Here is a 24005-nt window from a genome sequence, read left to right as displayed (position 1 = left end):
TATTGCTACGGCACCAGCTTAATAGAAGCCCCAAAATAAGGCTAGTTATAATGGGTAGTATCATAAGTTAGTATCATGCATATGATACTAGTATATGATACTACCTCGCTAATGCATAGTATCATATAGTAGTATCATAGATGACTTTATTTATTGCCATGCATGACACATACTAGTGTAGCATTTATTATGATACAGTATCATGATATGATACTACTCAATTCTCTTTTACTTCATTTAATTCTATCCACCTCATCAAAGTTGCCTAGTTGGCATGCATGATACTACCTATGATACTCCCATTACAACCAGCCTAAAGGAGTTGAGTTGTTGCTGGATACTAGGGCACCAGCTTAATCGAATCCCAAAAATAGATGAGTTGAGTTATTGCTGGGCCATCAACAAGCCAGAAAATAAAGGAGAGTTAAATGATTGCTGGGGCACAGCTTAACAAAGACCCAAAAATAAATGTTTCCACAAAAATAAGATACTACTCCCTCCGTCCGGAGTCTAGATGCATCTCTTTTTATGCATTTTGATGACAAGTATTTTCGGACGGAGGGAGTAGCAACGAAGGCAATGAAGCAGCTAGTTTAAAAAATAATAATAATAACAACAACAACGCAATGCCTTCCCAATTCCTAGCGGGTCCACCACTTCTGGACCTTAAACACTGTTGCCACTTGCCACTGTAGCCACCATGGGATTTTCCTTGCTCAACGAAAGTCAGTGGCGCAGTGCTGTAGATAGAAAAAAATTATCATTTCGTAAAGAGCATCAGTAGCTAACTAAATCTGAGAGTACATGGTTACTAATTTGTTTCTAACAATCCAAATTGAAGCCCCTAGACTATGCCGTGAAGATTAATCAAAAAAATGCAGCAGCCATGGATATATTGTGGCTAAGATATAAGTTAGGGATCCAATCACAACCATGATTTCTTTCACATAACTATACATATGATACACGTTAACATAGTGAATATATTATGGCCGGTGTGCTCTTCCACCCACAACAATAGCCACTATCATTCTCCCAAACCATTTATCTCTGGGTTCCAAGAAAATTAATCTTGAGAGGGATCCTAGCAACCCAAGCGTCACCGACAAGGTATTGGCAGCACTAGAGTGTATTATACACTAATTGTGGTTTCATGATTTAAAATTCTCTAAGACTTCCCCCGAACTAAAAGTTTTCAAGGCAGTATGATTGACACATGTGGAATGGTTCTGTAATTTAATTTGGGGACGGGAAGGGGGCGAGTAACCGATACAAGATAGGTGTGCTTTTGTGAAATTATTCCATGAAACTATATTATGTTATTAACATTCTGTGAAGAACAGAGCAAAATGTGGTTTGAGGAAATTTACTAACCATGTTCAATTAGCCCTTGATGAAAGTAAAACCACCGATTCCGACAATGGCAACGAATGGCCCGACTGAGGCACAGAGAACTACCCTCCCAAAGGAGAAACGACGCTTGTTAGCGTCACGGGAGCGGGACACACAGTAAGCTGTGAATGCCTCTGCGACTCCAAATAAGAAGATGCTGGCGAGGGTGAGGTAGTAGATGCTTTTGTTGTTGCCAAAGACGCCTCCCCTGGCAGGCTTGTAGAGCACTGTGCCTATGACCATGCTTAGGGTGAGCAAGGCCATCATCCACAGTGCCACGGCGAGGTTTGCTGGAAACAAAATCGTGGGCACGCTCGTTGGCTCATCATCAGGCACCTCTACGGACTCTGAGTCTATGTTGAGAGTGACTTCGTTGTTGTTGCCGTCCTGTACAATGGAATTAAGCAGCATTACATCATCAACAGTGGAAATATGGAGTAAGGGAATGACAACATAAAAACAAGCATAACCAGATTTGGATTCACAAGTATTAGCTACCTATATTATACTTCCTCCACTACAAAAATAAGGTGTATTAGTTTTTTAAAAAGTCAAACATTACTATATTTGACTAAATTTATAGCAAAATCTGTCAACAGGTATGATACTAAACAAATAAAATATATTTCATGACGAATCCAATGATAATGATTTTGTATTTTGGACATCGCTATTTTTCTCTATAAACTTGGTCAAATTAGAGAAGTTTGACTTTTTAAAAATTATTACACCTTATATTTTGGACAGAGGGAGTATATACATAATAGTTCCCCACAAAAAAAATTATATTCAATAGCACTAGAGGATCCAATAAAAATATATGCAGATGTCAACAATCATGTCATTGACGAAAAAGGGATCCCCGCTTTATATTTATAAAGCAAAACATGGCTCATGAAATAATAAGGAGAGTTTAAACATTAATCTCAGTACCGACACATGTAGAGATCAAGGATTGGGTAATTGTTGTGCTAGCTATGGCATAGATGTCTTAAATGTGAACAACAACGAGAGAAGCGAGAAGAGAATTTCCCAAGCATCGTGCTGAATACTTGCATAAAATAATGTTATGCACTTATGCTTGAACCAGTGAAGGATACTGACGAAAGGACAACCAAGTACGCTGGCTGGAGTGGCGTGTGTGTACTTTTGCGGCTGTTCTGATCACATGTCAAATTGCGGAACCAATGTGCCAAGACGGGTCGTCAAGGCTAGGTTCGGGTTCAAGATGGTTGATATATTATCTAGAATGTAGACACTCTTAAGTAAACCTGTGCTAGCATGAGCCCTCTCATGTTCCTACTACCGTGGTGTCAGCAACCTACTTCGCTGCACGTCCTCCACAAGACTACCATAGACTGACCTGATAGAAACCAAAATAAGGAAACGACATATGACATTCAACGAGTGATCCAAAGGCCATGCTCTACACAGCGGACGTGATGAAGAGCACCACTGACTTGTACTAAATTGTACAGATAGTGTCATACATGTACCATTGTTCTTAAGAAAAAGCGAATGAGTACATGCACAAACACACGAATGAGGTCCGTTTCGAAAAAAAAAACACGAATGAGGAGGGGTGGGAGTAGCTACCAGAATCAATCAAATAAAATGGAGCTACAAAGGACAGGGAAGGGGGGGGGGGGGGGGGGAGGCTGAAAAATATCAAATAAAATATATTTTCATATTTTATTTGTTCAGTATCATACTTCTTGACAGATTTTGCTATAAACTTGGTCAAAATTAGAGAAGCTTGACTTTTTAAAAACTTTTACTACCTCCTTTCCGGTTTATAGGGCTCAATTCAAAAATCTAACCAACCAAGGTAGATGTTAAGCGGTGAAATAATTTTTGTAGTTTGCTAAAGGACCCAATAAATGTGCTCGTTTTTATCAAAAAATTGTTTTTACCAATGCATTAACTGTAAGGCATGCATGCATAAAGTACATGCATTGGTTGATTTTCCCTTAATTCTTGCATGCAATAATTTAATGCACCTTGAAATTTAAATATGTGATGGGGAACAATCAAATTAAGACTTATAAAACGAAAAACCTAATTTTTTGAGATAAGCCCTATAAACTGAAAGGAGGGAGCACACCTTATATTTTGGACAGAGGGTGTGTATATGTAATAGTTCCCCACACAGAAATTATATTCAGTAGCACTAGAAGATCCAATAAAAATATACAGTTGTCAACAATCATGTCATTGACAAAAAAGGGTTCCTGCTTTATATTATAAAGCAAAACATGACTCGTGCAACAATAGGGAGAGATTAAACATTTAATCTCAGTACTGATACATGTAGGGATTAGGGATTCGGTAATTGTTGTGCTAGCACTAGTAGAAAATGGGCCTTTAGTTCTGGTTCCAAAGTCGAGACTAAAGCCCAAACCTTTAGTCCTGGTTTGCTTATGAACCGGGACTAAAGGAGCTCCACGTGCCGCTGTCTGGAGCTCCACCTTTAGTGGACTAAAGATTTTTTTTTAAAATTTTGTTATTCTGTTTTTTTGAAAAAAATTGATTTTTTTGATTTTTTTCCTTATTTTCAAATTTCTGAATTATTTGACAATTTAATCTCTAATCACTCCTCACTGCTCAATTATGAACCCATTCATTCCAAATCGTCTAACTTCCCCGCCGGTCACCCATCCTCTCACTATTCCAGCCTCAGCACGCTTAACATCCGAGTTCTATTCCCCCTAGTTTTCAAGTCTGCACTTGTTGTTTTCCTGACAATACTAAGCTGTCAATCCTATTAACCCTTAGGAGTTGAACTTGGGCATTAAGCACCGTTTGAGTTTGAAACTATTATTCTAAAAAACAATAATTGTTTAGTAACATGAATATTTCTTGAATAAATAGTTTGACCATAGTTTGACAAGATTTGACCATAGTTTGACCAGATTTGACAATAGTTTGACCACAGTTTGACCTAAAGTCAAAAAAACTAAAAATAGTTATTTATTAACACTAATATTTCTTGAATAAGTGGTTTGACCAGATTTAACGAAAAGTCAAAAAAAAACTGAAATTTGAGCATATCTTTTTTTCCTTTCAGAATTTGAGAATTCTAAAAATTTGCAAACAGGCCTATGGCGGTCAAAATCGGATGCGGATTTTCGTGCTGATTTTTTTTGATATATTATGCTTTTTTCGACATCGTATGCGAAATATATGGCCCTTTTACTTTTTCATAACATTTGTTTGCAAAACATGTCCAAATTTAAGTTTTTTAATTTTCCTAACTACATCTCGAAGGATTTTGATTTTTGAAGTTTTTATCATTTTTTGTTTTTTACAAAACTGAAAAGGCGATACATGGTGTGTGTGTGTGGGGGGGGGGGGGGGGGGGGGTAGAGTTTGAACCTTTAGTCCCAGTTTGAGACACGAACCGGGATTAAAGGGCATCACCCCCTTTAGTCCCGGTTTGTGTCTCAAACTGGGACTAAAGGTCCCATTTGAACCGAGACTAATGCCTTCCCGACGCCTTAGCCGCTCGAATTGGGACTAATGCTCACATTTGTCCCGGTTTGTGATGCAACCGGGACAAATGTGTACATTGAGTTTGGACAAAAGCCCTGTTTTCTACTAGTGTAGCTATGTCAAAGACGTCTTAAATGTGCACAACAAAGAGAGAACTGAGAAGAGAATTTCCCAAGCATCTTACTGACTACTTGCATAAAATGATGTTATGCACTTATGCTTGAACCAGTAGAGGCTACAAACGAAAGGACAACCAAGTACGGTGGCTGGAGTGGCCTGTGTGTACTTTTGATGCTGTTCTGATCGCTTGTCAAACTGCGGAACCAATGTGCCATGACGGGTCGTCAAGGTTAGGTTCGGGATCAAGATGGTAGATATATTATCTAGAATGTAGATGCTCTTAAGTAAACATGTGCTTGCATGCGGCTTCTTATTTTTATTGGGATAGCAAAAAAAAATGCTTATTGGGGAGGGGAGGCTGAAACCTGAAATATCAAATAAAATATATTTTCATCTTTTATTTGTTGAGTATCATACCTGTTGACAGATTTTTGCTACAAACTTTGTCAAAATTAGAGAAGTTTGACTTTTTAAAAACGATTACACCTTATATTTTGGACGGAGGGTGTATATACGTAATAGTTCCCACACAAAAAATTATACTTCCCCCTTCCCAAAATATAAGGCGCGTGTTGATTTTTTTGTTCTTTGTCACACAAGTTTGACTATGATTTTCAATTACTATATGCGTACAAAATTATTATAAATAAATTTGAAATAGAATTGTTTTGTAACACAAATACGATGATACTATTGATACTTGTACAATTCATATATTTTGATATATATTAATGGTCAAAGTCGTGCATCAAAGACTGTATAAAATCAAGCGTGCCTTATATTTTGGGAAGGAGGGAGTAATTTAATAGCACTAGAGGATCCAATAAAAATTATGCAGATGTCAACAATCATGTCATTGACGAAAAAGGGTTCCCCACTTTATATTATATAAAGCAAAACATGGCTCATGAAATAAAGAGGAGATATTAAACATTAATCTCAGTACTGACACATGTAGGGATTAAGGATTGGGTAATGGTTGTGCTAGCTATGTCATAGATGTCTTAAATGTGCACAACAAAGAGAGAATTGAGAAGAGAATTTCCCAAGCATCGTGCTGACTACTTGCATAAAATGATGTTATGCACTTATGCTTGAACCAGTCGAGACTACCGATGAAATGACAACTAAGTACGCTGGCTGTAGTGGCATGTGTGTACTTTTGCGGCTGTTCTGATCAATTTTCAAACCGCGGAACCAATGTGCCAAGACGGGTCGTCAAGGCTAAGTTCGGGATCGAGATGATTGATATATTATCTAGAATGTAGATGCTCTTAAGTAAACCTGTGCTAGCATGAGCCCTCTCATGTTCCTACTACCGTGGTGTCGGCAACCTACTTCGCTGCACGTCCTCCCCAAGACTACTACAGACTGACGACCTGATAGAAACCAAAATAAGGAAACGACATATGACATTCAACGAGTGATCCAAAGGTCCTGCTCTATACAGCAGACGTGATGAGGAGCACCGCTGACTTGTACTAGAATTTTACAGATGTACCACTGTTCTTAAGAAAAAGCGAATGAATACATGCACAAACACACCCCCCCGGGGGGGGGGGGGGGGGGGGGGGTAGCTACCAGAATCAATCAAATAAAAATGTTTGTTTATTTATCTCGGGAGGAAGAAATCTGGAGATACGAGGAACGCATATGTACTCGTCGTTGTTTATTTTAAGATGTGTCCGCACGACTGCAACCACTAATTTCAGCGCGCAGCCAATCTCAAGATCCTTGGACCTTTTGAGATACTAATAACAAACTTGCAAATTTTAACACATGGTCCATGCTAAAGCTGCTCTTACAAACTCAAAATATGTTCCCTTCTATTCTTGATTTGAGACATGGAATAGAAAGACAGATAAGTACTTTAATACCAATTTTAATCAGCACAAAAGTACACACATATATGGACCCGAACCAGATTTTGAATTAAAAACCGACTAGATTCATGTAGGAACCTCCAAAATCCCCAAAAGAAAACACATACATCAATACAGATGCTAAAATAACTATGCAATTTTCCCTGAAAATGGAAAAACTTCCAAAGTAGTGCCTTAGACTCACAGTAGAGGAAATCAAGGGAAAGCTAATGAACTACAGAAACACAAGCGTATATTATCCGACGCGGAAAAGGCTCAGATTTGTGTCGAACCACCAAACACAGAACAACATAGAAAGATGAAAGGGCTACGGCCGGAACAACCCACGAGACTAACCCTAATTTGACATGAGGGATCCAAATTAAGGGAAAACGACTAATCTCACCTGCAGCCCAGAGTTCGGGCTGTTGTCGTTCCGGGGGACATCGAAGCCCTTGGTCAACACAGAGGCCATAGTTGCCACTTTGCTAAGCTGCACGCCCCACCATGCAGCACATAAATGTATGCTTGTTCTGACATCAGATCTGGCGAGTACCTCGGGGATGCCGCGGTCGGAGGAGACGCGGATGGAGATATGGTCTTCACTGGTCGGCGGCGACGGCGGGGCCAAGCTGTAGGTTTTGTTCTTCATGAGCTTGGCTTTCACCCACTTCCACAGGTTCTTGGCGGCGGCCACTGGCTCCAGCGAGCGCCCATGCCTCCCGCTGAAAATTAAAGAATGCTCACGCGATCGCTCGGGGAATCAAATCCGTTCTTCAAGGGAAATTAAGCTAAGCTTGAAGTGTTGGGGCAGTGTGCTTACTACATGGCCGTGCGGTCGCAGAGGTCGAGGCTGCCGAATCCCTCCTTCTCGCTCTCGATCTCACCCACCATCGGGACGCGCTGCAGCTCAACGGCCATGGGATCACGAGGGAGGGAGCCTTCCGTGTGGGCTCGATGGATCTTGCGTTTCGCCGCGGGTGATGTGGGGAAGTAGTGAAGTGTTCGGACCTCACTGATCTCTATTTAAGGCGCTATCAGTGGGGGTATGCCATCAGTGGGACCAGAGAGAGCATCGACGCGGTGCGGCCCCACCTACGCGGTGCGACCCCCGCTACGTGGCGCATTTCCCACTCCACACACTCAGCGATCACAGGACACACCGGCGACGTGCAGGAGTGGGCCATGCCAAAATTTTGCCCCTCTTTCGCGAGAAATCAGGGTGCCTTGCTGCACCAAATTTCTCGTTGCGTTCACACTTGTTTAAGTTAGTATAAGTGGACATCATGCTCTAAAATGGAGTTAATTATAGCGACAAATACTATTAGAATACATGGATTCCATTAGAAATGCACCTGGACAGAGGGAGTATTTTTGTATGATTTTTTCTTTCACTTTAACGAAGACTAGTAACTGGATATACGTGGACAGAAAATTGCACTGGCTACCGCTGTCAGGCTTTGCGCTTTGCCTTTCTCTAACATAAAGCGGTCCATGCATGCATGTCCACATCCGAGATATCCGGGTGTCATGCTTCATGGCAGGAGGGACTCGATCGATTTTCATTCGATGGCTTTTTTTCTGAAGTTCATCAAGACCTCGTTGTAGTGGATAACATGGAGCATCGTAACCGGGGAGAGAAGCAGGCGCCCGCACAATGCTAGCGTCTTTGTATATACCATCAGAAAGTCAGATTCTCTCCGCATTAAAAAAGTCAGATTCCGTTTAACTTTGATCCGCAAAAATAAACGATTCCGTTAACTTTTGATCTTAAAATGTTGGTTCGAATTCGTAATTCGTTGAGCTAGGTCACCAGCCATTTGATCGTGAAAGGTCCAAATGAGGACGATCACCAATAAGGACCAACTTATGTTTTCTTTTCATGGAGGACCGAACCAGGCCGCTGGGCCGCCGTAGGCCAAGGAACACCGCCCGAGCGGAGAATCCGCGCCGGCGAAGAGCAGGGGGGCGCCACCGCCAGCCAGGCCATGGCGCCGCGCGGGCAAAGCACGGCCGTGCCGGCCGGCGGCAGGAGGAGGAGGGAGGGGATTAGGCGGCGTGGAAGGGGAGCCGGCCCGATCGCCCCGCTCGCGGGGGGGGGGGGGGGGGGGGGGTACGAGTTCCAGGACGAACAGTCCGGAGGACCAAACTATCTGGCGATTGTTCTGTATCTGGCATTTTACTGCAGAATGTATCCGTATATGGTCTATCTCGTGTATTGTACGAATGTATGCTTTGTAGGAAGGGCCGAACGGGTGCTCGGCGTGAATAAGCGGTTGCGTGTGGTATGCTAAAAAAAAAAAGCGGTTGCGTGTGGCATAGTGGGGCCCAAGACGTGGTCGCATGCAATACGATATGCGGTTTCGGATGAGATGAGACGGTTCCTTTTCTTTATTTTTTTCCTTTTAAGTTCATTCACACTAATCAGTTTTTTAAACACAGTTCAGGCGCAAACGCTAATACATAAGCATATACACTCACCACTATAAAAACACGTATGCCCACTCTATCCATATGAATATCTTCGAGAGACTGAGCCGGCATCTCATCTTGAGATTGACGAAGTCGCAACAGACGCCTTCATAGTCGGCGTGATCGTCTCTTTCCACTGAACGCACATCGTCGAAAGGCCTGGAATAAATTTAGAAAAATGCAATCACAATGCTAAGTCTAAGACTTGAACCCTGGTGAGCTGGTTCCACCACAAGGAGCCTAACCATCTGAGCTACGCTTAGTTCGTCATTCACACTAAATGAGTTGTCCGATGGTTTCTCCCTGGTGGGGCCTTAGTGATATAAGATTATTTTTTTGAAAGGCTTGGTAATATAAGTTACTACTCCCTCCTTCTCATTACGTAGGGCATGTCATCTTTTGGCAAAGAAATTGGCGCAAGGATGGTCACAAATTACTTAGTCATGGTTACAAAAAAAATTCTCCCCAATATCCTTCAACAAATGTGGTTGGCTGATCCACAATTAGCATTGGTTAGCTTACACTGACCCTACAAACAGAGAATATTAGGAGGTAAGTGCTAACTGCCATATATTTTGGGATTTTCTGGAAAAAATTAGGCACCTATAATTTTGAAACTTCGGGTGGTATTTGGACATGTAGTTTCTTAGCTTTTGTTGAAATAAGCTTGGAAGAATAGTAAAATCAAATATACATGATTTTTTTTAAAAAATATGTCTTTTTGGGTAAACATTAGAAAAAATTGGGTGCATGCAAAGTTTCATCACGAAATCACATTCGTGGAAGTTGTAAAAAACAAAAACAAAATTGATGCTCCTACGATGCTTCTTTCAAAAGCATTTTGGAGCGCTGATTTTATCTTTTTTGCCATGACTTTCAGAAATGTGATATGATGATGAAGTTTTGCATGCACTGAAAACATTTCTTAATGTTTGCCACAAAAAATCAGAATTTTTCAAAAAAAAATCAACTTTTTTCAATTTTATTGTTCATGCCAAGAGCATTCGAGGTTAGATTAGGACTTTCAGGAGTCGTAGACAATCTCTAGGAGAAAGTTTTATGGTGACGTGTGCCAAATGGTGTGCGGACCCCATTCAACACATCTCTTTATTCCCAGCCTTTCGCAATATGACGTCTAGCATTTCTTTTCCCCGTGTGAGTAGTTTCATTTGCTATTACCTCATTTTCTGGCCGCACGATAACTAATTAAGAGTCTGAGACAAGACATGATAGGCACTTGTGCCCGCGTGATCTTAGTGCAAGCATGTGTCAGTTATACCAGGACAGACTCTTGTTTTCCTACCCCCGATCAGTCAGACCCCATAGGCACATAGGCGAGAACATGCTTGCTCGTGAGAACATGGTATCCCTGTACTAATCGTCGAGGGCCCGCCAATGCCGTAACGGCAGCACATAGGAAAAACCTTTTTCTAGCTATAATTGCGCGTTGGACGGGGAATAGGAGGGGTGCGCTCCACGAAGGTGCAGCGTAATTTCGTTCCCCCGTCGTGCTTGTTGCCCTCTCGCCTCCACGAGGCCCCGGCCGCGAGAAATATTCTTCAACGGTGGCAGCGAAGACTCTGTCAAGTCAAGACCTGGAGACTGCAAGCCAGGCCACGAAAAGCCAACGCTGTTGGCGTGTTGGATTGGACGGGGCCATCAGACAGTTGCACGTCCGTCTCTATCATGCTGCACTTTCTGAAAGGATGCAACAGGGATACCACTGGCGCAGTGAATGCGACGTCTCTCTGAATGCGTGGGCTACGTTGTGATCTGAATCCTACAGCCTAGAGACCGCCGTTGTGATCTGCCCATTTACCGAAAAAGGCTTTCGTCCCGCTTTATAAATAAAGCAAACCGCCACAGAGCATACATATCCACACAAGTCCACACAGACACACACGAGTCTCACGACATAGTACAAAGGTTCTGCTGAGGGCACAGCTCAACAAGCCCAAAAAAAAAAAGAGAAAACAACAACAGCACACCAGACACATGGTGTCTAATCAGGCTCCGGCGGCGGAGAAAGACGGACTGCCATCGATCGGATGTCGGCGATGAAGGCGGAGATGGCGTCACGGTCCGGGGGGCGGCTAAGCGGCCGCCAGAGCTGCAAGAAACCCGAGAATTTGTAGAGGACGTCAGTAGCGCGACGAAGGGGAGCGTGCTGGATCACAAGTTTATTGCGAACGGTCCATAGAGTCCACGCGAGCACCCCAACCTCAAGCCACCTAATGTGACGAGAGGACACGGGGGACAGCTGGAGTTCAGCAAATAGGTCCGGGAAGTTGATGTGGCACCAAGTACCGCCGACCACCTCACGAAAGCAGCTCCAGAGAAATTGGGCGGAAACGCAGGAGAAGAAGATGTGATTAGAGTCCTCAGGGACGCCACAGAGCGGGCAGATACCGGTGCCCGGGCCATTACGCTTGCGGACCTCCACACCGGACGGAACCCTACCACGGATCCATTGCCACATGAAGATGCGAATCTTCAGTGGCACGCGGACGGCCCAAACCATCGATAAGGGGAGGGGGGCGGAGGAAGGGGCAATGGCCGAGTAGAGCGACTTGGTGGAGAACAGGCCCGACGACTCCAGCCGCCACCGGATATGGTCCGACCTGTCATCCACCAATGGCTCAGGCAACGCGACGCAATCAAGCAACTCACGCCAGGCGGCGGATTCCGCCGGCCCAAACGGTCGACGGAAAGCAAGGCGCCCCAGATCAAGAAGGGCCCTATTGACCGATATCATGGGGTCGACGGAGATAGAGAAGAGAGCGGGGAAGCAGGCCGCGAAGGGGGAGTCACCGGCCCAACGATCATACCAGAAGAGAGTCGAGAGGCCGGAGCCCACCGAGATGGAGGTCCCAATGCGAAGAACCGGGAGAAGCTGAATAATGGACTGCCAGAACTGGGAGCCGCCCGATTTCTGGCAGAAGGCAAGGGGCTGACCCCGAAGGTATTTCTTCCGGATAATGTCCAGCTAGAGGCCGCCATGACCTTGGGCGATGCGCCAGAGCCAGCGGGAGAGAAGGGCAATGTTCATCCGCTTGGAGCACATGATGCCCAGGCCGCCTTGCTCCCGGGGCTTGCAGATGTTAGGCCAGCTGACCATGTGGTACTTCTGCTTATCATGCTCGCCAGCCCAGTAGAAGCGGGACTGGATCGTGGCGATCTCCTTATGGAGAGACTCATGGAGGCTATAGAAGCTCATAAGGAACAACAGAAGGCTAGAGAGGGAAGAGTTGATGAGAATAGTCCGGGCCGCCTTAGATAGCCATCTCCCCTACCAGGGCTCGCACCAGGACTGGAGCTTAGTAACTGCGGGCCTCAAGTCCGCGGTAGAAAGACGCGAGTCGCTAATGGGGGTCCCCAGGTAGGAGGTGGGGAAAGAACCCAAGAGGCAATTAAGCCTGTTGGCGATGGCCAGAGACTCAGAGGGGGAATATCCCATCACCATGACGTCGCTCTTATCAAAGTTGATCTTGAGGCCCGACATCTGTTGAAAGCAGAGAAGGAGGAACTTGAGGTTGGCGATGTCCACCTCCGAGCCTTCGACCATGATGATCGTGTCGTCAGCATACTGAAGGATGGAGATCCCCGATCCCCCAGAGAGGTGTGGGGTGATCCCACGAATGTGGCCAGCAGCTTTGGCCTTATCAAGGATGGCGGCCAGGGCATCCACCACCATATTGAAGAGGAACGGGGAGAAGGGGTCGCCTTGGCGAACCCCACAAAGGGTGGGGAAGAAGGGACCAATCTCGCCGTTGAGGTTGACCGCCGTGCGGCCGCAAGAGACCATTTGCATGACTCTAGTGATCCAGCGGTCATCGAAGCCCTTCTGAAGAAGGACTTCCCTGAGGAAGGTCCAACTGACAGAATCATAGGCTTTGTGAAAATCGATCTTCAGAAACACCGCCCTAAGGTGCTTGGTCCGGACCTCGTGAAGGACCTCGTGGAGGACCAGGACTCCATCCAGGATATATCGTCCTTTAATGAAGGCTGACTGGTTAGGATGGGTTATCCGGTCAGCAAGCAGGGTCACCCTATTGGTGTACCCCTTGGCCAGGATCCGGAAGATCACATTAATGACCGTGATCGGCCGGGACTGGCGGATGTCGGACGCCCCAGGGACCTTGGGGATGAGAGAGATGATCCCATAGTTAAGGCGACCTAGGTCAATAGAACCAACAAAGAATTCCTCAAAGATGGCCATGACCTCCGGTTTAATCACGTTCCAGAAGGTCTTGAAGAAAATGACAGGGAGGCCATCAGGCCCAGGCGCCGAAGAGGCATTCATACCCTTGATAGCCGCCCAGACCTCTTGCTCAGAGAAGGGGGCCGTCAGGGCTGCGTTCTCCGCATCGGAGACTAACTGAATACCGGCCCAACAATCGTGGGCGAGGGAGATGCCGCTCCGAGGAGCGGCAGAGAAAAGGGACCTATAGAAGCCGTCGACATGAGTCCGGATGTCGCGAGGGTCCTGGAGAAGGGTCTCCCCATCCCAGAGGAGGGGGATGGTGTTGCGTCTACGGCGGCCGTTGGCGATCACCTGGAAGTAAGCGGTATTCGCATCACCCTTCAGGACCCACTTCTGGGCGCCTTGAATGCGCCAATAGGCCTCCTCATCGGAGTAGATCACAAAGAGTTGGTCTTCGAGGTCATAGCGGGCCAGCCACTCATCCGGAGACAGACCCACCAAGTCAGCCCGAAGGTCAAGTGCCTGAATCGCGGTAAGCAGCGCTTTCTTGCGCTCTCTGGCATCACGCCCAAGGTTGGCCCCCCATCCCTTCATAAACTGTCTACCACGTTTCGCACAGAAGTGTCACGTGTCAATAGCCGAGGGGGGCCGAGGGTGGGGGTGTGCCCGAGCCTCAACCCACCGAGCGCAGACTGCGTCAGCGAATCCCGCCTGGGAGATCCAGAAGGTCTCAAAGCGGAAACGAGGAGGGATCGGCGGACGCTCGTCCGCGGAGGAGAGAAGAAGGGGGACATGATCCGAGCCAATCCTAGTGATGGCGCAGAGAGAAGCAAGGGGGCAGCGGAGGTCCCAATCCGGGGAAACTAGGACCCTGTCCAATACGGACTGGGTCGGGGAGGATTGCCGATTGGTCCAGGTGAACCGAGCACCAATCCTGTCAATCTCCCGAAGGGCGAGGTCAGCGATGAAGTCATTAAACATCTGCATCCTGACAAAGCAAACATTGTCGTTGCTCTTGTCTTCCGCCACGCGTAGCAGGTTAAAGTCACCACCCACCACCACGGGGAGGGAGGCTGCCGAGATCTTTCGGTGCAGCTCCGCGAGGAAGGCGGCCGACCTACTATGGTCGGCAGGCCCGTAGACAATGATGATCTCCCACTTGAAGTTGAGGGATCTCTCGAAAAGTTCGATGCTGACGAAGAATTCCCCCCGGTCCATGCTGCCTACCTCGAATGTGGCATCCTTTACTCCTAAAAGGATGCCACCTGAGTGGCCTGAGCTCCCACTAGAAGGGAGCCAGTGCCACGCAAAGAGGTGGGAGCTCAAACGGTCGAGCTCGGGGAGCGAGAATTCGCGACGCATGGTCTCCTGGACAGCAACGATGTCGATGTGTTCATCTCGCATGTACTCCACAAGTTGGCGGCGACGACCATCATGGCCGAAGCCGCGGATGTTCCAGAAGAGGGCCCGCATTATGGGGCCATCGGGGGGCTGCTTGACCCCAGGACACGAGAGGCGCTTTGCGCGCAAAGAGCCGCAGTGCGGGAGCGGGTTCGACCACGAATCTCGCCCGGAGGTGGGGGAGCCGGAAGCCGCGGCCCGGAAGGGGTGGGAAGGGTCCCGTCCGCGGATGCGTCCGCGGGGGAAAGGAGAACAGCACGGGCCTCGGCAAGTTTCCCATCGAGGATCTCGCGCGCCCGGATGGCTGCTATCTGAACTAAAGGGGGGCCAACCTCCCCCCTGAAAATGATAGCAGAGTCGGAGGCCACTTTGGCGAGGTTGCCCAAGGAAATAGATTCAAGCGCAGAGAAGGAACAAGACGAAGTAGAGGGGGGGACAGGGGGTGTACCTGGCTCCAAGTTACGGGCAGCCGCGCGAAGCTCCGCCCGCTCGGGGATGGGCAGAGCCAGGGAACCCTCTGGGTGGGCAGCATCCAGCCGCGCACTCCGGCGGGAAGTCACCACCGGGGAGGAGGTCGACCTACCGCGACGGGAGTGCGCAGCTGAACGGGGGGGAGGAGGCTGAGTCGCCATCGGAGTGAGCACGCGAGTCGCCCCCTCCCCCGAAACCGGCGGCGACGGAGGCGCCAGCTGAGCCTGCACGACGCAGCCGATGAGGGGAGGCGCAGACGGAGGTGGCCCAGCCGGCGGTGGAGGCGGCGAAGGAGGAAGAGCGGGGAGGGACGCCGGGGCCGGGGCCGGTGCGTCCAGCAGAAGGGGAGCTGCCTGGGCATCCACCCTCCGAGGGGGGGACGGGTCAGAGAGAGCGCAGGCGGCCGGGGAGAGGGGGGCGTCCGCCAGCGATGCCAGCCCCTCCGCGGGCGCCGCCGGCTCCACAGGGGCGGAGGCGAGGGGCAGATCCGCCGAGACCGGCCCAGCGGGAGGAGACGATGTGGGAGAGCGTGGGGAGGAGGCCGGGCAGACCACCAGGCCCACACTGGAGATGTAGCTCCCCTCGGAGGAGGATGCTGGCGCGAGAGCAGAGTCGCCCAACAGAGGGAGAGGAGCAGCCTGGCGGCCCTGCCCCCCCCCCCCGCTGGTGGGGGGGGGGGGCGAGGGTGAAGGTGAGCGGGAGTCCTCAGAAGCCCCCTCCTCATCCGAGCGACGGGAGCGGTGCCGTCCGTGGTAGTCCCCACCAGCCCCCGAGTTCCCACCGAGGAGGCCAGCGTCGAAGGAGCGGGGGCGCCCAACGTGGTTGGGAGGCTCGGGGGCGATCCTGAGGTCGAAGCCCTGGTCGTTGAAGAAGACGCGGACTGAGGTGCGAAGTTTGGAGGAGTCGAGGCACTTGACCTTGACCCGAACCTCCTCTTCCTTGCGTAGTTTGGAGGAGTCGAGGCACTTGATCTGCCCATTTCGAGGAAATAACATACTTTTCCTGGAGCTACGATCACTGGTCACGTTCATGGCGCACGCTCGATTGCTTTTTAGGGTTTGCGCTTGCCGTGGCTACCAGCGACACGGATCCAGCACCCACACCGGAGAGAATTCCTTATTTGACACTACTCGAAAATAATATGATTCCTTATTTAGCCCTAGAAAAGTTTTTCTTCCTTATTTGACACTTGGTCTAAATTTATTTCCTTATTTGACACTCTAGTTCATTTTGTGCACTAACGGTGTTAAATAAGGATATGAAAAGACACTTTTGCCCCCAGTGCATTATGTGACCAAAATTTTGTGCAAGACAAAAACAACATTACTGTGACATATTTAGTCAAAGGTTAAATGATCAAATGAGCCTTGATCAAGTAACACATATATAATCGTCAGTTTGGCGCCACCCTTCCTATGTCATAATTATCTAACACAAAACGTTGTCATTCTTTCAAGTACAAGTTTACAAACCTACAGATAATAATGACGATAAGAAAACAGTGTGAAAAAGAAAGCCCATAGCTGCTCTTTTTTTGTACACTTGAGTTAACAACTAACAAGCTGACTCGCAATGAAAAAAACTAATGGTGAAAAAAATGGAGATCGTGATGCTGTGAAGAGCTGCCTGCCTAGAGTCACAGTTGCGGTGCCATCCGGCTTGATCGTTGTCAGCCTGATCTCTTTCTCACGTATATCCAGTGCATCTCAGCCTCCACCAAGCTAATCAAATCAAATGGACGATGCTCGCTCATCGGGTTCACCTACCACGGCGCCAAGCACAAACTGAGACTATAGGGATATCACTTGATTTTTTCTAGACAAAATCAAGCACGATAAATTGGTACTACTGCACGCAACACACTAAAAGCAAATAGTTTGTACTGTTGACTAATTAAATCAAGGCCTCGGATCTCAGCATCAGCCAAGCCTGAGCTTGAGCTCGCATCCGCGCCCAACCCTGCAGCCGCGGCAGCGTCTCCGCCATGGCCCTTTCTCGCAGCCGCGCCATGGCCCAAACCGCAGCAGAGCTCGCGGACGCGCTCTCTGCAGCCCCGCCATGGTCAGAGCCAGCATCTGTGCTCGCCGACGGGTGCTGTGCTCCCGTGCCATTCCTTCCCTCTGCCACCACGCCTTGCCTACCCTCCGCAGCCACCCTCTGGCCTCTCACAGCTCTCGTCGCCGCCACTATGTGTCGCGCCGCCGCTAGGGCTTTGGGGATAGGGACGAGATGATTGGGTTAGGTGTTTTTTCCAGTGCACTAACGAAAAAGGGTTTCCCCCGCTTTATATTATAAAGCAAACCACCAAGCATCCAACATCAAGTATCCAACATCAAGTTACAGTACAATAAGTCATAGAATCATGCTGGGGGCACAGCAAGACAAACCCCAAAAGAGTACTCGGAGGCGCTAATCTGGCTCAGGAGGGGGCGGTGGAGGTGGCGGAGGAGGAGCAAAGGACGCCGCCGAGGCACGAAGACCCGCCATGATGCTGTCGATGACGGCTCGATCGCTCCGCTTACTAAGCGGTCTCCAAAGCTGCAAGAGGCCATACATTTTGTAGATCACATCGGTCACACGGGACGGAATCACTCGTTCGACAACTAATTTATTGCGGGTACACCAAAGGGACCAGGCAGGGGTGCCTAGCGCGACCCAAATAGGGGCGCGCCTAGACCCGGGAAGCCGGAGGGCCTCCCCAAACAAATCCGGTAGGTTGTCATGGCACCATGTGCCTCCAACTACCTCCCGAAAGCAGCTCCATAAAAACTGCGCCGCCGGGCACCGGAAGAAGATGTGGTTGCAGTCTTCCGGAACCAGACAAATGGGGCAAAGACCGTCCCCGGGTCCATTACGCTTACGGACCTCAGTGCCCGAGGGGAGGCGTCCTCTAACCCATTGCCATAAGAATATACGGATCTTTAAGGGGAGTTTGATCTCCCAGAGCACCGTGAGCTCCACTGGACCAGGTGTAGGCACAAGCGCCTGGTACACGGCAATGTCATGGAGAAAAAAATTGACAGCAGACTGTAACGGGGTGTACGGAAATGTCAAATAAGGAAGTAAATTCAGACCTGCTGCCAAATAGGGAAAAAAAGTTTCTAGGGTCAAATAGGGAATCATATTTTTTTTTTGAGATTTAGAGCAGGAAAACTACTCTACTGTAGCCACAACTCTAAAGACATGAGTTGAAGGAGGCACTCCGGTACGTCGGCAATCATCTCTTGGTCTCCTGTACTTCTGGCCACAGCTGCAAGCCTATGCGCCAGGGCATTGCATGATCTTCCTACACGATTAATGGTGTGGGCTTGAAACTTGTTCAGAGCTTCCTTGATGTCAATGAGCAGCGCATAGTGAGGGGAACGAGAGCAGTCCCCCATCTTCAGAGCATTTGCAATCACTTGGCTGTCTAGTTCCAAAATCAGAGGACCTCTATAAACTCTCAAGAGTCTGTTAAGCCCAAGCAGAGTAGCTTTTGCCTCTGCTTCCTCGATGCTGCGGCATGCCGACATCCTTTGGCTGACAGAGATGAGAACATTTCCTTTACTGTCTCTGCCGACGGCTCCTGCAGCGGACTCCCCTGAATCTGCCATATAAGAGGCGTCAGTATTCAACTTGATCGATCCCATGGGGAGTCCAGACCACTGAATTTTTTGTTGTGCCTGGCTCACACCCTGTCCACTGTTAGCTCCCAGGCCCTCATCTTTATATATATCCCGCATTGTTGTCGCGCTTCGGAACTCCTCTGCGTACCTAGTCAAGAACTGTACCGAGCCAACGATTGATTCCTTTCCATTGTTTCGGATGCAGTCTTCCCGCAAGTGCCAACATCTCCAGAGAATGAATAGGATGTTAGCCCGAGTTTCTTCGGATTCAGGGTCAAGGAGCATCTGCAGCCAGTCTGTTCCGGTGTATCTGAAAGATTTCTCCAGTGGGAGGTGCCATTCTTTCCTCATGGCTTCCCTGAGGGCTCTACTCTTAGTACAGGAAATTACCGCATGGTACTCGTTCTCTTCACCATTGCCACAAATATTACAGATCGAATCCACCTCGAGTGTCCTCCTGCATTTGTTCTTTTTTGTGGCGAGGGTATTTGTAGCTATCCTCCATGCAAAGATCTGGATTTTTGCCGGTACTTTCGCTTTCCAAATAAGGTCCCAAATACTACGGTCATCTGCATCTCATGTTGAGCTCGAAGGATTTGCTTGCTGGGTCTGGAGTGTGGAGGCAGCCAGTCTGTAAGCGCTCCTAACCGAAAAAATTCCATTCTTCTCATAGTGCCATGCGACACAATCTTTTGCCTCTGCTCTTGGGATGGGGATTTTGCATATTTCGTCAGTGTCAAACTCATGAAAAATCTGGCGAATCAGTGGCACATTCCATTCCTTACTTTCTACATCCATCAGTTGATTGACCCATCGGAGCCTTGATCTTCTCGTGAAGACAGAAGTTTTGAGGCCCTCCTTCCTAGGGATCCACTAGTCCCTTTGTATTTGAATATTTCTACCATCCCCCACACGCCAAATTAGGCCCTTCTTCAGAAGTTGAAGCCCCGACTCAATTGCCCTCCAGACCAGTGAGGCATCCGAGGCAAAGGCAGTGTCCAGAATGTTGCCCTTGGGGTAGTACTTGGATTTAAGAACTCGAGCACAAAAACTGTTCGAGCGCTTGGTTAAAAAGATGCATGTCTCTAAAACCAATACCACCGGCCCTTTTGGGTTTAATCATTCTCTCCCACGACATCCAGTGTACTTTCCGATGGCCCTCTTCGTCACCCCACCAAAAGTTCCTAATCCTAATCAATCTCTCGTATTTCTCACAAAATCCTTTCAAGAGCAGGAACACACTCATGATGAAAGTGGGAAGTGCTTGGACATTTGATTTTACATGGACTTCCTTCGCTGCATAGGACATGAATCTTTCAGACCAGTCATTACATCTCTTCGCGAATCTGTTCATGATTGGTTGAAAGTATTCATCCTTCATTCTCCCTTCCGGTGTAGGCAGCCCCAAATATTTGCTTTCAAAGGTTTCGCCTGCACACCAAGAGTGGCTTTAATTCTCTTCCCACACTGAAGGGGACTCGTGCATCAACTAATCGATGATTGCCGGGAGCATGTAGCGATGCACGGCTGGCCCGATTGAGCGAGTCGACATGTGGAGAATAAAAATGCGGTAGATAGCGTCTCATCATCCCGTTCAGTCAGGTCACTCTGGTATTGAACATGCGTAGAGATCAGGATGCGGCGCTCTCCGCCTGCGCGCCGCTTCAAATTTCGGCTTCAATGATTATGGTCCACAGACTAATGAGATACCACGTTAGATGGCAAACTATGTCCAGGCAAAGGTCCGGACGACGTATACGGTGTTTTAAGAGTCCACGTTAGAATGCCGGTGAGGTGTGTTAAGCAAGCTCGCGGCTCGCGGTTACGGACGTGACGTGACGTGAGGAAGCGCAGATGCCATATAGTCGATACGAACTGCGGGAGAACGTGAATTTGCGGGATGCCACATTCGCCGACCGGGAGGAAAAGCAAATGGGCGATGGTGAGTGGTGCGTCCGTGCGAATTGCCGAGCATACTCACAGGGCAGTCCGGCCCGTTCGCAGGCACAGCAGCGAGTGCGGTACTGTAGCAAAACAGTAAAATCCCCAAAATGTCTCCCAGTGTTTAACGCGCGTTGCTAGCCACTAAACCTGATGAGCGTTAGTTTTATTTTAAACAGAGGCAAAAGTTTTGCCTCATCGATTAATTAAGAAGAAGAGAATTGCCCAGTTAATTCATGAAAAACCAGTCGAAAACCAATACAAACGAAGCATAGATTAACTACTCACATGGCAAGAAACCCCACAACCGCACAGGCAGCCCCCGCCAGACTCTTTGAATACACAACATGCACAAACCCCAACATTGCTACTACGCCAAAAGACACTCGACAAGAACAACTCGACACAAGACATCAGGCACCTCCCAACCCTCAACGATAATCCAATCGAAGCGGACGGGCCAAGAGATCGAAGGTCATCCATCAAGCAGCTAGAGACGCCTTGCCTATGGCGCCACTCTTTCATTTGCCCACCTTCTTTTGTTTGCCCCTCATAGGTGTCCCCGTCAAGAGGCAAGCGATCGACCTGCCCAAACTAAGTCTAGCAACCTCCACACCGGTGAGCAAGTCACAAAGTTCCTTCCAAAGAGAGCATCTGGATTTGGAGTAGGTGCCAACACACATGGCTCAGTGGTCATGTCACTCACAGGCATCGCGTGCTCGATGGCCGCAAAGGAGGGAAGGGCAGCAACATCTAAAACTCCGCGCTCCATGACACCGAGTGGTAGACTGGCCGACGCCTGACACCCAATGGACTTAGGCGATCGAGACATTGCAACATCCAAATCACCACACTCCTCGGCATCAAGTATCTTGCTAGACTCCAGGGTGATGCTGACGATAAAGCCACAATCGAGATCTCAGGGGGGGGGTCTACCTTCAGTTGTTCAACGGACAGAGACAAAATCGGGCCCTCACATAGCTCCCGAAGATAAAGCATGATCTGCAGCACCAGAGTCACAACCACATCATTGCCTAGTCCCTCAGAGGCTGACGACAGCGAGCTGGCTCTACCACGAGGGGAGAAACAACCATGAAGCTCGTCTCCCCTCTCGACCTCGAAGCTGTCATCAGGCACAACCAAAGGGCGCAACACATGAGCAGTCTACAGCACAGGCGGCGCCAGGGAGAGCCCGCCCAGTGCAGCCTTAGGTCGCTCCATGAAGCTCTCCATCCGCAACATCCAACCTTGCATAGGGTCAACGACATCACGCAGAGGTTGGACCGTCTCCTCAAGCCGGAAGGAGGCCATATCAAGGAGCTCAGAGCGCAACAGCTCGGCCTCCAGCCTCTCGAAGGCAGGCCACACCGGGATACCCGCTGTTAGTGACAAATAGGCAGCACGAAACATTAAGAACTAACGACAGCGAGAGATCTGAGCATTTTCTCAATTTTCAAATGCGAACGTTTTTTTTTTGAAAAAGTGCATATATTTTTAAATGTGAACATTTTTCAAACTTGTGAACAAACATTTGGCAAACATACCGTGATGCGCCATACTGAGATGGAGAAGGGACAATGATGAAGACATCCCAACCATGGGCACCACACCACCAACCATCAACGGTCAAATGACAAGAAGTCGCGCAATGCAAATACATGATCAGGTGAACGCTAACTTAAGTCTATCATTTGACCTTGAAAACATGGTTGTACCTTGACCTCCTTTGTTGTTGGTTGAACTCAGGTGCGATATCGAAGAAGGCCAAACACATTTAAGTCCGCGCAAAACAATGTTTTATGGCAAAGAAACAAAGTTAGAATTCATGAAGAAATGAGTTGTCTGCTGAAGAAACATTGTTCCGATTCTGATGAAACAATGTTTTGCACGAGTTTGGATATCCCGACTTGCAAAAGGTTCCCAGAACCCGAGTTCGCTGCTGAAGGAAACATTGCTTGACCCCAGTGAACAATGTTTGGTCGGGAGCTGCCAACCACCTCCAACGAGAGTTCTCCAGAAGCTACCTCATTAAGCCTCTAAGCCTTTTAGACAAACCAAAGCTGGTTCTCTTTCACACCTAAGCTGGTTCCGAAAGCTAGTTTAATTTCACACCTATCCAGGGGGGTTGTCCCGATTATAAATAGGCTAGCTCTTCCCTTCGTTGGGGACTTTTGCCATTTCTATCAAAGACCAGAGACATAGACTCCTCCTGAGATTGGAGAGATCTTGTTACCCTAATTCTCGTGATTCCTTGAGAAATTGCTCCTAATTCATGCTCCACGACTAGATCGTGTTGTGTGGATTAGAGTTCGTGGTTTCCCTTGCGGATTGCACATATCCCGTGCTCCACGACTTGAGCGTGGTTGTGTGGAGTAGTATTGCGGATTGTGGATCGAGGAATGTTCGGATCGCAAGCTTCGGTGAGCATCCTCCTCGTCGGGTCATAATCTCTTATTTTCCATTTTCCGGTTGCTTGCAGATAGTTATCCCCATCCATTATCGACCCGACGCCGTGAAGAGTAGACCTCCCCTAGAACACCCTCTTCTCCGAAGACGGGGTCGCATCATCTGGTATTCAGAGCAAGATTTACACGGTAGGATCTATGTCCTTTTAGCTAGATCTATCCTTTTTAGTTTGGTTTTTCCCCGTCCTAGAGTCCAAAGCAAAAAAGCCACAAAAAAAATCCAAGCCTTTGTTTGCTGAGATCTAGTTCTTTGCTTTCCTCTTTGTGTTTGCACCAAGTTCTACCCAAAGTTGTGGTTGTTTCCTTTGAGTGTTGTTGGATCTTTTGTGCTCTAAAAAAGAGAGAGGAAAAAAAGAAGAGAGAGTTTTGAGCAAGTGTGCAATCATATTCAGTTTGGTGAGAAATTTTAGAAGTTGTAGTGGCAAGTGTTGCAGCTCAAACGTGGTGCAAGGATCTACAAATCTTTCTTGTTTATTTGGTTTGCATCGATTGGATCTCAGCACTAGCCCTCACTTTTTACCCCACCTAGATCCACCTAGAAACCGCTAACTTCCTTCCTTTCATTCGCCCATCCACTCTT

The 24005-nt window shown here is 48.0% G+C and overlaps 1 protein-coding gene across 2 annotated transcripts; it reads right to left on the bottom strand.

The window, feature by feature from the left end:
* Nucleotides 1-360: 360 nt before the first annotated feature.
* On the bottom strand, nucleotides 361-7848 carry LOC123064774 (uncharacterized). 2 transcript variants are annotated; one of them, XM_044488169.1, is made up of 4 exons: nucleotides 7690-7848; nucleotides 7273-7591; nucleotides 1375-1779; nucleotides 361-740 (listed from the first exon to the last, which is right to left on the bottom strand). In XM_044488169.1, exons 1-3 carry the CDS (start codon nucleotides 7785-7787, stop codon nucleotides 1384-1386), a joined length of 813 nt encoding a protein of 270 aa, XP_044344104.1. In that variant the 5' UTR covers nucleotides 7788-7848; the 3' UTR covers nucleotides 361-740; nucleotides 1375-1383. The 2 variants fall into 2 exon arrangements, with proteins under 2 accessions (XP_044344104.1, XP_044344105.1); XM_044488170.1 differs by having other exon boundaries at nucleotides 7423-7591.
* Between the last annotated feature and the right edge of the window lie 16157 nt (nucleotides 7849-24005).

The sequence above is a fragment of the Triticum aestivum genome, chromosome 3B (genome assembly GCF_018294505.1).
Source record: "Triticum aestivum cultivar Chinese Spring chromosome 3B, IWGSC CS RefSeq v2.1, whole genome shotgun sequence".
Classification (NCBI taxonomy): domain Eukaryota; kingdom Viridiplantae; phylum Streptophyta; class Magnoliopsida; order Poales; family Poaceae; genus Triticum; species Triticum aestivum.
Note: the sequence above shows the minus strand (reverse complement) of the source record. Positions and strands in the feature narration are given on the sequence as shown.

What these genes read in the sequence shown, in the direction of transcription:
- LOC123064774 (XM_044488169.1), bottom strand. Translation starts at nt 7,787, where the DNA reads ATGGCCGTTGAGCTGCAGCGCGTCCCGATGGTGGGTGAGATCGAGAGC. An exon ending in TGCGACCGCACGGCCATGTA is followed by an intron (nt 7,592 to 7,689) that starts GTAAGCACACTG and finishes TTTAATTTTCAG; the next exon opens with CGGGAGGCATGGGCGCTCGC. An exon ending in GCCCGAACTCTGGGCTGCAG is followed by an intron (nt 1,780 to 7,272) that starts GTGAGATTAGTC and finishes TCCATTGTACAG; the next exon opens with GACGGCAACAACAACGAAGT.